Below are 14,803 nucleotides of genomic sequence, written 5' to 3'. Positions count from 1 at the left end.
AATCATCAAATAAGAAGGAAGAGGTTTGGATCCTTCGAGAATTCACTACTGGAAATTGTTTTCCAGCATTGGGTAACATCGGGTCAATGTAGGTCATTCTGCAGCAGCTCAGTGACTGGTGATGTGCACAACTAGTGAAGGTCCACAAAGAGCTGTACCAGTGACTGCAGTGTCTGCTGCTGTAGGGCTGACAGTGTTCTGATATTAAGCTGCCTGCAGAGACGAGGAAAGGAGAAAGGACAGAAAACTTTAATAGTAGAACCAATGATAAGATAACGCTTTATTGTCATTGCACAGTCAAACATAGTACAATGAGATTGGAAAACTGTCCTACGTCGGCACTACATATAACACAACACATGATGACATTATGGCAGGAATCAGGACAGCTTTCTTCCAATAGGTGCTCATATGAAGAGAAACTTAAAGGGGTGACGGTGCTCATATTCTCTGAAAAATGGCCAAAAACAACCCCATTCTGTAAATGTGTGACCACAACTGTACACACTTTTATTGCAGCAAGACTGAATCACCATTTGTCTTTTTGATTACATTTGTTAAATAACAACACATGCACGTTTTTAAAATATGATAATCCACTGTAAATTTCACATCTATAAAAGATGTATGATTTATGCCGTTTGTGCTCACCAGTTTTGGGGTCCTTCTTCCTCCACCTACTTTTGCTGGCAGAATATATTTGGGTCATCCCATGTAAGCATAAGCTGTCCAATTTTAAGACTGGGAAAATAAGGAAACAAACAAACAAACAAAACAAAAAAGGAGAAAGAAAATCAAGTGCGAAAACACCTTAAGGAGCCAGCCACTATTTTTTTTCCTGTCAGGTGGGGAAATGACTCAGATGGCCCCTGTGCACCTTGAGGTGTCACCACAGCTTGTCAGGACAGGCTGGCTGTGCCACTGCAATCACCAGCCTGACTAATAGTGCAACTCATCACTGTCACAACCCCACGTGAGAAAAAATAAAAAGTGAGTTTACCTGGTTCATTTCATGGTGAACAGCTGTATTAACTGGCATCACTAAAAAAGCTCAGCTGACCATAGGACACGTATGATGAAAGAAATTTGTAAAAGCAAATAAAGCCAAAAAAAAACAGGTAAACATAATCTATGACAAACCAATCAGAGTACAGGGCTAATACTTTTTTAAAATGTTATACCAGATGCCATGTTTCTCATAAAACATGACTGATTTAAAGAAACTACGCAGTTGACTAAAATGACAGCATGCCCTTTGGAAACAAGAGAAAATCATTCCAATAGCTCAGCAAACAGATGACATTCAGACACAGACCTTAAAGAATGAAGGAGCTCGTGTCATCAGGTCATGGAGCTCGAAGTTCTGCCTTGGAGAGGGGGAAGAGGACCTTCCATGACATCTACACCACAGCATCTGTTGCCTTGTCCAAAAAAATAAATAAATAAAAAAAATTTAAAAAAATTGAGTTAATATGACAGGTGACATTAATACGGACTTTATTAAACCATGATTTTGTTCTGAAAATGTGACTTTTTTAGAGTATGGCATCATCAGCATTATGTAAAATAGATATCAAGTTTACATAATGCTTTCTAGGGTGATCACACCTGCTAATAAACAATGACATTTGTAAATTAAAGAGTATATTTAATGTAGTACTGCATGAAGTCTCATCACCTAGCCCTACAGTCTTCTGTCAGGGTTTACAGTGCATGCCAAATGCTGCATGACTGTGGCTCCATACAAAACCCATAGATTTCATTATCCAGCACATGGGAAAATAAACACAGACAGTCAAATGTGGAATTATTAAAGCAGGACTGAGGTCTGACCTCAAAACGAGTCATTACATGAAGAGACAGAATTCACACAATGGCAATAAGTGCTCCAGGATGCCTGGGACAACCTGCAGAGAGCTGTAAGCTTTTTGCTATGTGGCCAGTTGTTTCTATGTGTGTGTGCGTTTTAACTTGAAAGAAGCATACAACACATGTGTATAGAGGAGCAGGGTTGGGTCAGATGGCCCCTGTGCACATTGCGTGTCCTCAGGTTGGATCAGACTGAAGCAGTCAACTCGACACCCCAGCTGATTAGTGCAACTCATCACTCCCACACCCAGCACCGCTTCCACTTTAACATGCAGTGTTTGTTTTGTGCAGCACACAATCGAACTGGGGACCCAGCAACCCAACCACTAGATAATCGGCACAGTCATCTTACTGGGATTTGTGTCCATATTCCACGTCGTCATCCACGCGGTATCATTCGCGTGTCATCCTTGCGCAGGGGCCATGCTAATCTTCTCTGTATCGTATCCAATTTAGCGTACGCGCTTGCCGAAGCCAGCCAAAACTGGTATCATTCGCCATAGCCGCTGACATGGGTCTTGTGTGTGTGACAGGAAGTAGTGCAGAACCTTGAGTTTAGCAGGCACAAAAAATGGTCAATCATTTAGATGATAGAGAATGGAAAAGGTTCAAAATGCAAGTTAACTTGGATTCAAGCCCGGGTGGTGGATTATGTTACAAACAGTAACGCTGGTTAACGTAAGGTTAAATAAATCTAATTATTTTAAGCAGAGTTAGCTTTACCACTAGCTGTTTAGCAACGTTAGCGTCTAGCATTCGGTTAAAACCTAAGTGACTGTCACAAGTGAAACATTTCAAATAAAAAAAAAAGTAATTTATCACTGTGCCTCCCATCAAACTACAAAAAATGTCACAAAAACACCCGAATAAAACTTACAAAATCAGATGAACTCTCTTTCTCGTCTAGCTTAGCCGAGTCTCTGCATATTTCAAACCCCGTGTTCACGCAGGGCGCGTCGCTGATTGGCCTAAAAGCCGGAAAAGGTGTGGGCATTTATTGGAGGAGCCACACTCCAGTGCAGCAGGTGGCGGTAATGCACCACTAAGCTGGTTTACCAACCGCTATTAAACTAAAAAGAAGAAGAAGCCCAGACAACGTCGATGAACAACAGTGCAAGAAAAACCTGAGCACTAAATGGCGCTAAAGTTTTGTGCGTGTGTCTTCTACATAAATGTTTACTGAATGGTTACACATATGAGTTTGCTGCATGCTCCTCTGCAAAACAAGTGCAAAAACGCCATTGATCCTCAGTGATACTGCACATTGGTTGTAATTTGTAACATTTATACATCCTGCATCTTTTATACTGAATACTAATGTAATGAAAGCTCAAGAATGGGTGAAGATCTATCCACCATACTGATTCCTGATAAAATTATAGGCTTGAAAGGATGATGGTGTTGTATAAGATGACTGCTATTTATTTATATTTTGTTACAAAAATGTCCAATAAATTATATAAATAACAGTTAGAACTGTTGCCTCACCGTGAGAAAGTCCTGGGTTTGAACATAGGGTTTCCATAGGGAAACCAGAGGTGAAACAATTCTAACAAGTTTGAAAGCCAGTATGTCCACCTTTGCTTCATCACAGCCTGAACTCTTAGGCAAGCTTACTTCTCATTTCTTTAGGATCGCCTGGCTTCTTCAAGGACTTTAAAACCTTTTCGTTATATGTTGGCTGTACCTTGTTCCACTCTCTGTCAACATGATCCTGCATGCTTTGAAAGCATTTGTGCTCAATTAGATTAGAAAAAACACTATTTACCAGTCCACTGTATGTATTATCAATTATGCTTTTACTGCATTGGCAGTGTGTTTGGAATCATTGTCATACTGAAATGTGAAGCTGCTGCCAATCAGACTCATGGCAGATCAAATTCTGACCCAACTTCTCCTCACAAATCTGTTTTGACAAGATCCCCCCAAACCACATGATTAAATCTCCCCTCCTATTGTAACAACAATATCTGAATTAGCACCTGAAGATTTTAGCATCCCTTTTCATTGCTACATGTCAGACGAGGAAACACGTTTGTCTAAAAGCAACGAGCGCACAGACGAGTGAGACGAAGGTTTCATTGAAATGCAAATGCAATTTTATATTAAAAGATAGCAAAGGGATAATTCACTATATCACACAACACAGCTTGTTAGTACTGCCATACATATACAGTCTTTTCATATTTACACATCAAGTGACAACGAAAACGAAAATCATAAATATCTCTTTTTGTTAACTTTACAACAGCTATACGTGACCAGTATTTCATAAGATAAAAGAGCACTATTAAATAACTGGCATCTTCCCTATCATTTACAAGGCTTGGGAACACAGTGGTTAAAATAATCCAGCAAAAACAAAACAAAAAACAAAAAAACCCAAAAACATTGTTCTTTTCCAGTGAGTAAAATTAATACAAGTCTAAAAACGGTCATGAAATCCCTTTGTACAAAAGACTATACAACTCAGCCCAGTATCAACAAAAATGTTTGCTTACATCCGCGTGATAAAATCTGTACAGTTTTAGCATTCCTGCAGCAGAGTTGGAGGGACTGTGAGTGTGGATTACTGGATCCTGGGTCGCTATGATGCTCTGTAGGCCTGCCTTCGACCAACCATCAGAGACTGTAGTCATGTAGCTGCCAAGCCCCTCTCTCATTGGCCTCAGTGCTTCGTCTAGCAGCAGATCAGCATGTTGCTGAGCTTGTAGCAGATACTTCAAAATACACAATTCTATAATGTGTCAAAGATATATTTGTCCATATAGCAATATAGTATTTTCATTTGCGCCACAATCGACAGGCAGAATGGGGCGCTAAAAATAAAGCAATGCGAGATAGCCATTAAATTCACTTCTCAGTAAGCTGTCTGATAAATGTTTCAACACACAGCGTGCATAAAGTTACCCCTTTTGTTGCACTGTGCTGTGGCAGACACTGTGAGCACACCTCACAGAATCCGATATGATGGAGTTAAACTCAAACGACCAAAAGCACAAATTTTCTCATTTACTTCCAAGTGTTTCTGGCCGAGCAGATACTTCTGGTTGTATGTGTCAAGATTTTGGTTGTATGTGCCAAGATTTTTTTAATTTTTTTTTAAAATATATCTTTGCCTCTGAAGCTTGGTTGCTAATAGAAAGTGAAAAGTGGAACTTTGAGGAAGTAAGAAAACTTAATTCAAACTAGAAACGTTATATAACACTGGCCACAAATCTATGGGCTAATTTTGAAATGCTAAAGATGGCAGCAGTGCTGCGTCTGCCCCCAAAGAGCCAGACTTAGCCAATCATCTCGTAAGCACTGACCCATGAACATGGTAAAGGTGCACTAACCCACAGGCGTATAAGGTGTGGGTAAGATACCTTGTTAAAAATCTTTTATTTTGCTGTATTCATAATCTGAACGAGCAGCAACAGCAGCAGACACGCTGATCGTGTCAGCAGTCAGAAGCAGATAACAGAACAAAGTTAACCAACGTTTTTCCAGTCAGATCTTCATCAAAAATCTGTTCACATGGCTTTTTATGGCCATATGAACATAGAAGTTAAGGACGAGGGTTTTTCCAGATACATTTACATAGAGTCTTCAAAATAAATGTTCAAAGATGGCTGCTGAGAGGCAAGACTTGCTTCACACTGTTATTTGTGGTGATCTAAAAATCGAAAACGTTTGTTACTCATGACTTGTTCATCTAATATTTCTGTTATTGTTACTTGCTATCAGTTATCAAGCAGAGTAAGAATGAATCTCATATTAGTGGAGAAGGTGAGTGGATATTACACACACTGGTTACAAAAATGTGTTTCGCAAGCACATCAGCAATGGGGGAAAAAAACAAAAATAAAAACACAAAAAAACTAATCACCTACTTAGAAAGTAAATTCTTTTCTTTTGGAAAGACCGACGAAATAAAGTGGTTTCAGAGAAACCCCCGGTGTTTTTGGACAGAAAAAAACTGAGACATACGTTTAATACCTGGATTCATACAACCTTACAAGTATCTGCATCGCTCACCAGCTTTATCTGTGGAGTATATAAGTGAGAAAATGCCATGTGCATGTGCATCTGAGGAGAAATAAATATACAGCTGAAGTGGGAAAAAGAATTCAACATTTGGCACTTAGGCTGTTACTTCATCGAGGTGACTTCCGCTCTGCCCGAGGATCAGCGATAACTGAAGTATAACTTTAAACAGAAAATGGAGGGCCTCCTGCAGCCAACTGAGAGAACCTGCTACAGTCATTTCTAGTTTAATCCCTTGGAGGCTGTAAAGAAGCAGATGCCAACACTGAGGTCTCCCACACCGGTGAGGTTGAGGGGGGGCAAGTCAGAGGAAACAAACATCCCAGAATGAGAATAAATCTCTGTTGAAGTGTGAAATGGAGAAAGAAGCATGGAGACTCTGAAGCCCCACCCTTTGGCACTGTCATAAATACAACTCTTGAAAAATAAAATTAATTAAAAAAGAAAAAAAAACAGGTGCTGCTGCACAAAAATAAAACTTCTAGCTTAGCGCACTCATCATTCTCTGAAAGTCAGCAAACCCACTCTACAAATTAAAAAAACAACAACAAAAAAACCCACAAACATGTTCATAAATATAGTTCATAAAGACATGAGTGGCATTAGAGGGAACTCTGTGGTTACGTCGTCCGGGGGGTATGTTGCTTTAGCTCCGTCCAGGATGAAAAACAAAGAAAAAGAAAGGTGAAGTGGTATACAGAGAAGCGTCGCACTGAGAGTCTGTATCCTTTAAAAAAAAAAAAAAAGGTTCCACGTTAACGCTTGTGTCTCTCTGTTCACTTCCTCCCCAGAGTCCTTTGTTTTTCTTATTCCAGCACGCTCCATTTTTGCCTCGAGGCAGCAGCACTGAGGATACTGCACTGCACGTGTGGACAAGTAGGACGGAGCCCCAATTTTAAAGACAGGACATGTGTGTTTTGTAGCTTAGTTGTGTCTAACCAGGTTGATATGTACCATTAGTTTACATATGCAGCTGTTACTGTGTTCTGTACCTATTCATCTTTGTGTGTTTGTACCAGCTCTAAATACAGGTGACTGCATGTGTATATTAGGTAATGATGGTCAAGATAAAGCACAGAGGGCCTCCTTCACACTTCGCTCTCGGTGGAGGGCTTGCGTACGGAGACCCAGCCGGTGTCGGGCAGGCTGTGCTGGGCGTGACGCTGCGGGGTGATGGCAGAAGGGGTCAGGGTGGTTATGGACGAGCATTCAGACGCCTCCTCCTGGAGGAGCTGCTCCGTCTCGCCGTCGTCTAGCGAAGCGCTGCTGGCCTGCAGGGACACGGTGTCTGTGCGCATGCAGGTGTGCAGCCCGCCTCGGGACGGCTTGATCTGTTTCAGGTCGTCCCAGTAAAGCTCATCATTGGACAGGAGGCACACGCCCTCCACGATGCGGATCTTCTCCTTGGTGTAGCCTCCGTCCACTCCCCCCTGGACAACAACAACACTATTAGTGATTGACTCTGCGTCGGCAGTTCAGAGAGATCATCCACCTTTGATGTGTCAAGTCATGCTTCTTTCTTTCATCTTTAATGCTAACGCTTTGCTCTTTTTCTTTTTAATTAAAATGTATTAACATCAGGCAGAAAGCTCTCAGCCTGTTAAAAGGTGGACAAACCTCAGGGATAAGTCAGAGAACACTCCAGAACAAAGTGTCACGTTCAAACCCACAAAACTCATGCTGCAGGAGCTCCGCTTGCTCCTGGATTTAGCTTTTTTTTTGTTTTGTTTTTTACACATTTCTACATACATTTTTAGAATAAGGTGCTACAAGTACGTAATTAGAAGAAACAAAAATCTGGACTGTTTTACAGAATAAAAACAAGTTGGTGCATACTTTTCCAAAGCAAAAAGATTGATGAATACTGGAAGCTGCTGCTAGTTTTAGATTTATTTTTTACTAAGAAATAACCTTTTTACTTGTAAATTACCAGCAGGCTCTATGGGAAATACAGTATGAGCCGAACAACTGCTGTCAGCTTGACACACTGTGTACTTAATGTTACTATTGATACATGTAGCACCTTTAACAAAATCCACCCACACATTTGGCTTTGTTGCCAGTTTCAGTGTCAATTTCACAACACAGTCACTCAGTGGGATAAAAATCATCATGCTGCTGATCACAGAGCTCTGAAACTACATCCAAAGAAGGAGGTTATTCATTAAGATTTTTCAGGTGACATGCTGTGAAAGGCAGAAGTAAAACAAAGAGACGGTTTAGAATTACACGACTCCTTCATGCTGTGTAACTACCTCTCCACAGGACAAGTGGGTCAAAAGATAAAGGGAGAGAGGGAGTTGTAGGGGTGAGAGAGCTGCGGTGAGGGAGAGAAAGGAGGGGAGGAGAAGATGAGTGCTGGTGTCTGTGACCTACTCGTGTCACATGTTACAATCATTCTATTCACAGAGACAAACAGTAAAGGGATTTGTCTCTGTGCTTAGACACAATACAGTCTGTGATCATCCTATGCAAATACCATGGATTCATGTTAAATCCATTATGTGTCCTTTTCAACTTCTCACAGATTGCGGACCGTTCGTTACCTCTTTCTTATATCGAAGCTGGTTGTATATTGGAGGCTTCTGAGATGCCTCGATCTTGACCTCTTGTGTGGACGTCCGGTACGAGGGGTTACTGTAGGTCAGATTGCTCACTCCTGGGTCAGCAAACTTTGACTTTTTGTGTCTGTTGATCAAAAATAAGACAATAAGAGCAATTACAATTTAATTTAATTTACAGGTTTACCTATCCTCTGCGTCAAATGTAGGTAATTAAACATTCTTTTTAAGCAATGTTGTGCAGGACACTGACCTGTAAATGATCAAAGCGGCAATGAGGATCAGAATCGCCAGAATGGTCAGAACCCCACCGATAACATAGCTGACATGAAGTCCCTCTCCTACAACAGACAGGACACATTACAGGGGTGGTTAACAGGCTTTGCTTAAACTGATTTGCTACAAAGTTTTACACAAACATTGCAGGTCAGTCATTAACCCAGCTAACCCCATAATACCCAGTGAGAAACGAGCTTGAGATGGTTATTGAATATTATTTTAAGTCTTTCAGACATAACTGTATGTCTGCGATGTTTGTCTTGAGAAGTAATTTCATTTAGTAAAAATAGCCAACGCTTATCACTGAATAGCTTTAAAGCAAAAGTAGCTCTTTATTGCCGTTTTTTGTGTTCTTATATCTTACATTTTTATTCACCTTCACAGTCATAACTGGTCTTTGGTTGATGCGAATGATATATTATTTAAGTCCCACATTCAAACATTACTGATGTCCAACTCTGAGTAGGGGGAGAAACTATTAGCCTAGCTTAAGAGCTGTTTTAACATTAGCTAGCTGGCTGTTAACCAACAGCTACAACCGTCTTTGTCTACAAACACATTACATTTACATTTCTGTTCTGAGTCCTTAAACAATAATCTGTGTCAAGATCCTGTTCAGAGGTGTACTTTATACTAGTCGCACAGCTATGCTAGCAGCCTTTGTGAGCTGCCAGTCTTTGAACCAAGCTCAAGCGTAAACTCAACCTGGATGTACTGTATCTCGCAGAAAGAGTGATGCCTAGCTTTTCTCTTTTCCCTGTAGGCAGACTTTGTGAATGTCTCGGTGTACTGACCGTGAGGAGCTGTCACCACAGTGTTCATACACCCCTCTATGTTTAGGTTCTTGTCAGTGCAGCTGTAACGATAAGGAGGAAAATAAATATTAATTTACCATAGACTGCAACACAGAGGACTTCATATGATTTGTAACAACTTTGCTATATTTACAACTGTGTATTAACATTAAATCTTTCAGATTCTGTGGATTCTAAAAATGTGTAAGGCAGAAACAAGTACACAAAACAAATCCATTGTATTCCAAAGTTAAAATGCCAACATGGTAGATCGACAAGTCTACAACTGTGTTCATTAGTGGGACAATTTCATTTAGATCAAACACAGTTTGGATCTAGAATGTGAACCATTTAATGAACACAACAGACTTACTTGACCAGTGAGGGTCCTCTCTGTGGGATGTCTGTGGGAGCTTTAGGGATCTTGTTAGGGACAGGAGTGCTGCTGGGCCCTCTGGCAGGAGAGGTGGGGATGTAACCTGAAACTGATCAAAGCACGAGGAACAAGGGCCTGAGTGGGCATTTCTTGGTTTGTCATTTTAGTGTTCTTCCATCCATCCATCCATTCGCTTCCGCTTATCCTTTTCAGGGTTGCGGGGGGTGCTGGAGCCTATCCCAGCTGTCATAGGGCAAAAGGCGGGGTACACCCTGGACAGGTCGCCAGTCTGTCGCAGGGCTAACACACAGGGACAGACAACCATTCACACTCACATTCACTCGCACATTCACACCTAGTGACAATTTGGATTAATCAATTAACCTATCCCCACAAGCTGCATGTCTTTGGACGGTGGGAGGAAGCCGGAGTACCCGGAGAGAACCCACGCAAACACGGGGAGAACATGCAAACTCCACACAGAAAGACCCCGGCCTGATGGTGGAATTGAACTCAGGACCTTCTTGCTGTGCGGCAACAGTGCTAACCACCGTGCCACCGTGCTGCCCATTTTAGTGTTCTTCTGCTATATAAAACCTATTTGTGACTTTTTACCGTTTTCAGTTAAAAAGTTCAGTTAAAACTTTTTAACTGGTACAGGCTGATAAATTACAGAGAACACTTACTTGTGGAGCACGGTCGCCCGTCTGGTTCATCAGGGCAGGCGCATACAAAACTGTTGGTCTTGGCAAAGCAAAGGTGAGTGCAACCGCCGTTATTGATCCCACAGAGGTTAGTACCTAAAGGGAAGGAGAGGGGACGTTCACATTTATGTTCAGCTCAAACTAACTGAACATAATTGAAAATAATGAGCGTTTCCTCCGTTACTTTGGTCCATTTATCAGGTTAGAACTGAGAGCTTTTAGTTATGATGGCATCAAGTAACAGCACAGTGATGAAATTAAAATGCAATCCAACCCAATTACCAGAATCTGTGTCAAGTAAAATAATTTATCTGTTTTATCTGATTATACTAAACGGGCTGAAAGAAATCCATCAGCCTTATCAACAAGAATCAGATTTCTTGCCATGCTGGAGAAAGGGTTATCTTACTCGCACAAGCAAACCACGTGAACGTCATATTGACAGACCAATTATCTAGCACTGACAATATTTCATAAATCCACAGTAGCTTTGGCTCCTTCAGCAAAAGGTAATAAACAGAGACACCTTTGGCCTCTTCCCCGTCAGATGGAGTTGTCAGGAGAAAAAGCCTCCTTACCTGTCTGTCTGTTAGGAGATACCACTATAATGTCCATGAGGCCTTCCACGTTGGCCAGCACGGTTTCCTTGTTACGGCCAGTGTGTTTGTCCACCCGCTGGATGGACTTAGTCTGCCAGTCTGTCCAGTAGATCCAGCGGTCTTGCTGCGAGAGTCGGGAGAAAGGAGTTAGAGGGGAGGACACCGGCTTCGACTGGGGAAACGAGGGAGAAGAAGAGAGGGGGAGGAAAAATACACGGACAAGGAGAAGGGGGCGAGAGGAAGAAAGGGAAGGGGGGAAGAAGAAAAATGAGGGTCAGAGTGAAAGCGAAGTAGAAGAAATGGTTACGTCGAATGGGTTCAGTATGAGCTGAAAGATGGAGAGAATCACACGGTGAGCTCATGAGTGAAAGAGCGGGTGATTGGAGAAGGCAGCCAGGGAAGAAAAGGGTCAGCCTAGCATATGACAGCTGAGGGTGAAGAGGAGAGGGGGGGGGGCTGGAGGTACCTGTGTGAGGGCGAATGGGTGGGACACCGGGCTGATGAGGACCTGACGCAGCTTCCCATTCAGGTCAGAACTCTCGATTCTGTCCAAGTGGGCATCTACCCAGAAGATCCTGCAGGATTCATTACCAGTTATTGCAGAATTCTTACACAATAATAAACTTTAAAGTCATTTACAGGACATACAGATATCTCAGTCATGCTTCAGCTAACCTTCGTGTGTCGTAGTCTAGTGTTAGGCCGTTGGGCCAACCCAGGTCTGTATTGATCAGAACCTTCCGGTCTGAGCCGTCCAGGTGAGATCGCTCAATCTTCGCGATGTGGCCCCAGTCAGTCCAGAACAGAAACCTGCAGAGGCGAGGTGAGCCTGATAAGCTCATGTCTTTCTATGGTACAAACAATTCTGCAACTATGTGATTCTTCAGTGTACAACAATAAAAACCTCGTGCTGACAGTCAGCCTGTTTGTCTGCCTATTTCAGTGCAGTCTATTTCTGACTTTAAGAGCTACGGAGACCAAACATAACCTTTTGTTTGTCAGTGAAGCCCAGTGCACTCCTCTCTCTTACCCTTTGCTTGGAAACACTGCAATAGCTCGGGGTTCATCCAAGCTGTTGTTGACTAGGACTTTGCGGCTAGTTCCATCCAGGCGGGCCACCTCAATGGTGTTGCGCCCGGTGTCGGTCCAGTACATGTTTCTGGCAACCCAGTCCACAGCGAGTCCATCTGTAGTCTTCAGGCCCTGGCTGATCACCGTCTCCATGCCACTGCCATCCAGGTTAGCGCGCCTGAAAAACAAGTTAATGTTGGACGTTGTATGATAAGGGGCTACTTCAACTTTATTGTGCACAACCAGTGGCACAGTGGCGAACTTTATTCAAAATGTGTGCTTTACAAAATTAATATCTCAAAAATTAGCATTTGCACCTTATAACATCCAGGGTGACATCGGTGTAGTAAAGTTTCCCATCAACGCTGTCATAGTCTAACGAGATGACGTTGTGCAGCTCGAGCACCGGGACGTGTATGTCAGTGTGGTCATTGGTGTCCAGAGAGATTCTGCGCACGCTCACGCGGTTGGAGAAGAGCAGGTATGTCTCCGGAGAATCGTCACATGACCTACCATCTCCCTTGAGCAGAATCCCAGTGGGACAGGCGCAGGAAGTGCCGTTGGGACGAGGAAGGCACAGGTGTGTGCAACCTCCGTTCCTTCTCCCGCACTTATTAAAGCCTTAAAAGGACACAGGGTGACGAATTAGTGCAAAGAGACAGGAGCGCACTTAAAACAGGAAGACGCACATGCACACTTTGTATGTTGACATTGTTCAATCACCATGTGAGTTGAGAAAAATTCAAAAAGTCAGAAGTCAAGGAATCATAAAGATCTTTAATGTGACCTCCACTTCCCGTCCTCCAGACTCACCGAGTGGCTTCTCCCTGTCTACAGCCTGGATGTCCATCAGGCCTGGCAGGTTGGCTCGCACTGTGATGGTGTTGGCCCCAGAGTTCTTGTCGGCTCGCTGGATGCTTCGGCTCTGCCAGTCGGTCCAGTAGATGTGGGACCCCAGCAGGGTTAAACCATACGGGTGTTGGACTGGAGTCACAAGGGTGCGGCGGTTCTGCCCATTGAGGTCAGACGCTTCAATGCGCTGCAGAGGACCAGTACCACATGTGGGATCACCACCATGACTTCATAACGTCTGACGCTTTCATGCTCAAAGCTTTTACATCTTAGAAAACAGCATTATTAGCTTTTAAATCTTTAACTGTGACTTGTATCCACTTTATTTTATTCTTGGAAGCATTTAATCACCTCAGTGTGTGCATCAGCCCACAGTAATTGAGAGCCAGCCATATCAATGGCCAGGCCATTAGGCCAGCCCAAGTTGTTACTGATGAGCACCACACGGTCTGAGCCATCCATCGCTGAGCGCTCCAGCTTAGCATGCTCTCCCCAGTCTGTCCAGTACATATATCTGGAGGACGGGAAGATAAAGAGAACACAGAAGATGAAGTAACATAGAACAACCAGAGATTTGCTTTAATTGACTATACAAGGCCGTCAAACTATCAGGCTCACCCCATCTCGTGGTAGAGGGCGATTGCTCGAGGGCTGTCAAGATTTTGCCAGACCAAAACCTTCCTCATGGAGCCGTCCAGGTTGGCTACCTCGATGCGGTTGGTTCCTGTATCCGTCCAGTAGATCTTCCTGCCAACAGCATCCACTGCTAAACCATCAGTCGTCATCAGCCCTACAGTGAGACAGTGAGAGATGAAGTCATGACACTCTGACGAGGCGGAGTCACAAGACTTTATACATGTAAGCCATCCTTCACCTGTAGATATGATGTCTTCGTGTGATATCCCATTGATGTTGGCTCTGCTGATTTTCTTCAGCGTACTGTCAGACCAGTAGACTTTTCCTGCATGAGGTGCCACACATGCAAACACATACACACAGCTGAGGACTTTATTCCTACATCGGTTATATTTATGAAACAAAAAAAATTAAGAAGACATACAAACCTTCTTTGGGGTCAACACCAATGGCAATAGTATTTTTCATGGTGCTATTGATGGCCAAAACCACATCAGCATAGTAGGGGATGTCCAGAGAAACCATCCTGATGTCAGTCCTACGTGCAAATATCAGGAAGCTGCTCATGCCTGCACACAAAAGGATCACATATCACAGCGTCTTCCTGTCGCAACACAAAAAGCGGCTGACATACTTTTATCTTCTCGGTCCTTTAAAAATTGATTTTCCTTATCGGATTTCCCTTTGAGATGGACATGTTGTTTAAAGCATTTGTTTCAGACAGAACACATTGTAAGATCTTAACACACGCTTGTACATGTTAAACTTTTAAACTGTGAAGTGTCGTTCTTTTTTTTGTTTTGTTTTTTACTAAATGTTACTGAGATGTAAACAGAGTTTGTTTTATACCAGGTGTGCAGGTCTTTCCATCCGTCTGCAGGTTGATGCCAGTGGGGCAGGCACAGCTGGAGGCTTTGGGAGCAGGCGCCAGGAGACAGAGGTGGCTGCAGCCTCCATTATTCACCGCACACGGGTTATGCACTACAGGTGGAGAGGCAAACAGACTCGGGTCACTTCCTGTCCTACTTTCTAA

General features: G+C 42.8%; 1 protein-coding gene, 2 non-coding genes and 1 pseudogene across 5 annotated transcripts in view; all 4 read right to left on the bottom strand.

The window, feature by feature from the left end:
* Positions 1-852: 852 nt before the first annotated feature.
* LOC146640101 (small nucleolar RNA SNORD67) lies at positions 853-966 on the bottom strand. The gene has a single exon (XR_014906404.1). It is a non-coding gene; the product is annotated as a small nucleolar RNA SNORD67 (small nucleolar RNA).
* A 1,044-nt stretch (positions 967-2,010) lies between these two features.
* LOC146640100 (small nucleolar RNA SNORD67) lies at positions 2,011-2,115 on the bottom strand. The gene has a single exon (XR_014906403.1). It is a non-coding gene; the product is annotated as a small nucleolar RNA SNORD67 (small nucleolar RNA).
* A 135-nt stretch (positions 2,116-2,250) lies between these two features.
* On the bottom strand, positions 2,251-2,348 carry LOC146640099 (U6 spliceosomal RNA; annotated as a pseudogene).
* Positions 2,349-4,103: 1,755 nt separating this feature from the next.
* Positions 4,104-14,803, bottom strand: part of lrp4 (low density lipoprotein receptor-related protein 4) — a 118,166-nt gene continuing 107,466 nt past the window's right edge. Inside the window, exons 22-39 of one of the 3 annotated variants that reach the window (XM_085350017.1) lie at positions 14,620-14,751; positions 14,199-14,339; positions 14,009-14,095; positions 13,753-13,924; positions 13,486-13,648; positions 13,096-13,321; positions 12,600-12,903; positions 12,242-12,460; positions 11,887-12,021; positions 11,678-11,786; positions 11,191-11,383; positions 10,595-10,708; positions 9,906-10,017; positions 9,533-9,594; positions 8,713-8,800; positions 8,445-8,586; positions 8,154-8,215; positions 7,268-7,328 (exon numbers count right to left, since the gene is read on the bottom strand). In XM_085350017.1, the coding sequence (XP_085206143.1) occupies positions 8,174-8,215; positions 8,445-8,586; positions 8,713-8,800; positions 9,533-9,594; positions 9,906-10,017; positions 10,595-10,708; positions 11,191-11,383; positions 11,678-11,786; positions 11,887-12,021; positions 12,242-12,460; positions 12,600-12,903; positions 13,096-13,321; positions 13,486-13,648; positions 13,753-13,924; positions 14,009-14,095; positions 14,199-14,339; positions 14,620-14,751 (2,441 nt within the window). In that variant the 3' untranslated portion in view covers positions 7,268-7,328; positions 8,154-8,173. Of the gene's footprint in view, positions 7,329-8,153; positions 8,216-8,444; positions 8,587-8,712; positions 8,801-9,532; positions 9,595-9,905; positions 10,018-10,594; positions 10,709-11,190; positions 11,384-11,677; positions 11,787-11,886; positions 12,022-12,241; positions 12,461-12,599; positions 12,904-13,095; positions 13,322-13,485; positions 13,649-13,752; positions 13,925-14,008; positions 14,096-14,198; positions 14,340-14,619; positions 14,752-14,803 lie in introns of all 3 variants that reach the window. The other 2 variants (XM_085350005.1, XM_085350012.1) reach the window with 2 other exon arrangements.

Source organism: Diplotaxodon limnothrissa, linkage group LG1, assembly GCF_057381915.1.
Source record: "Diplotaxodon limnothrissa isolate DT_005_m linkage group LG1, D_limnothrissa_male_GT1.1, whole genome shotgun sequence".
In the NCBI taxonomy this organism is placed as follows: Eukaryota; Metazoa; Chordata; class Actinopteri; order Cichliformes; family Cichlidae; genus Diplotaxodon; species Diplotaxodon limnothrissa.
Note: the sequence above shows the minus strand (reverse complement) of the source record. Positions and strands in the feature narration are given on the sequence as shown.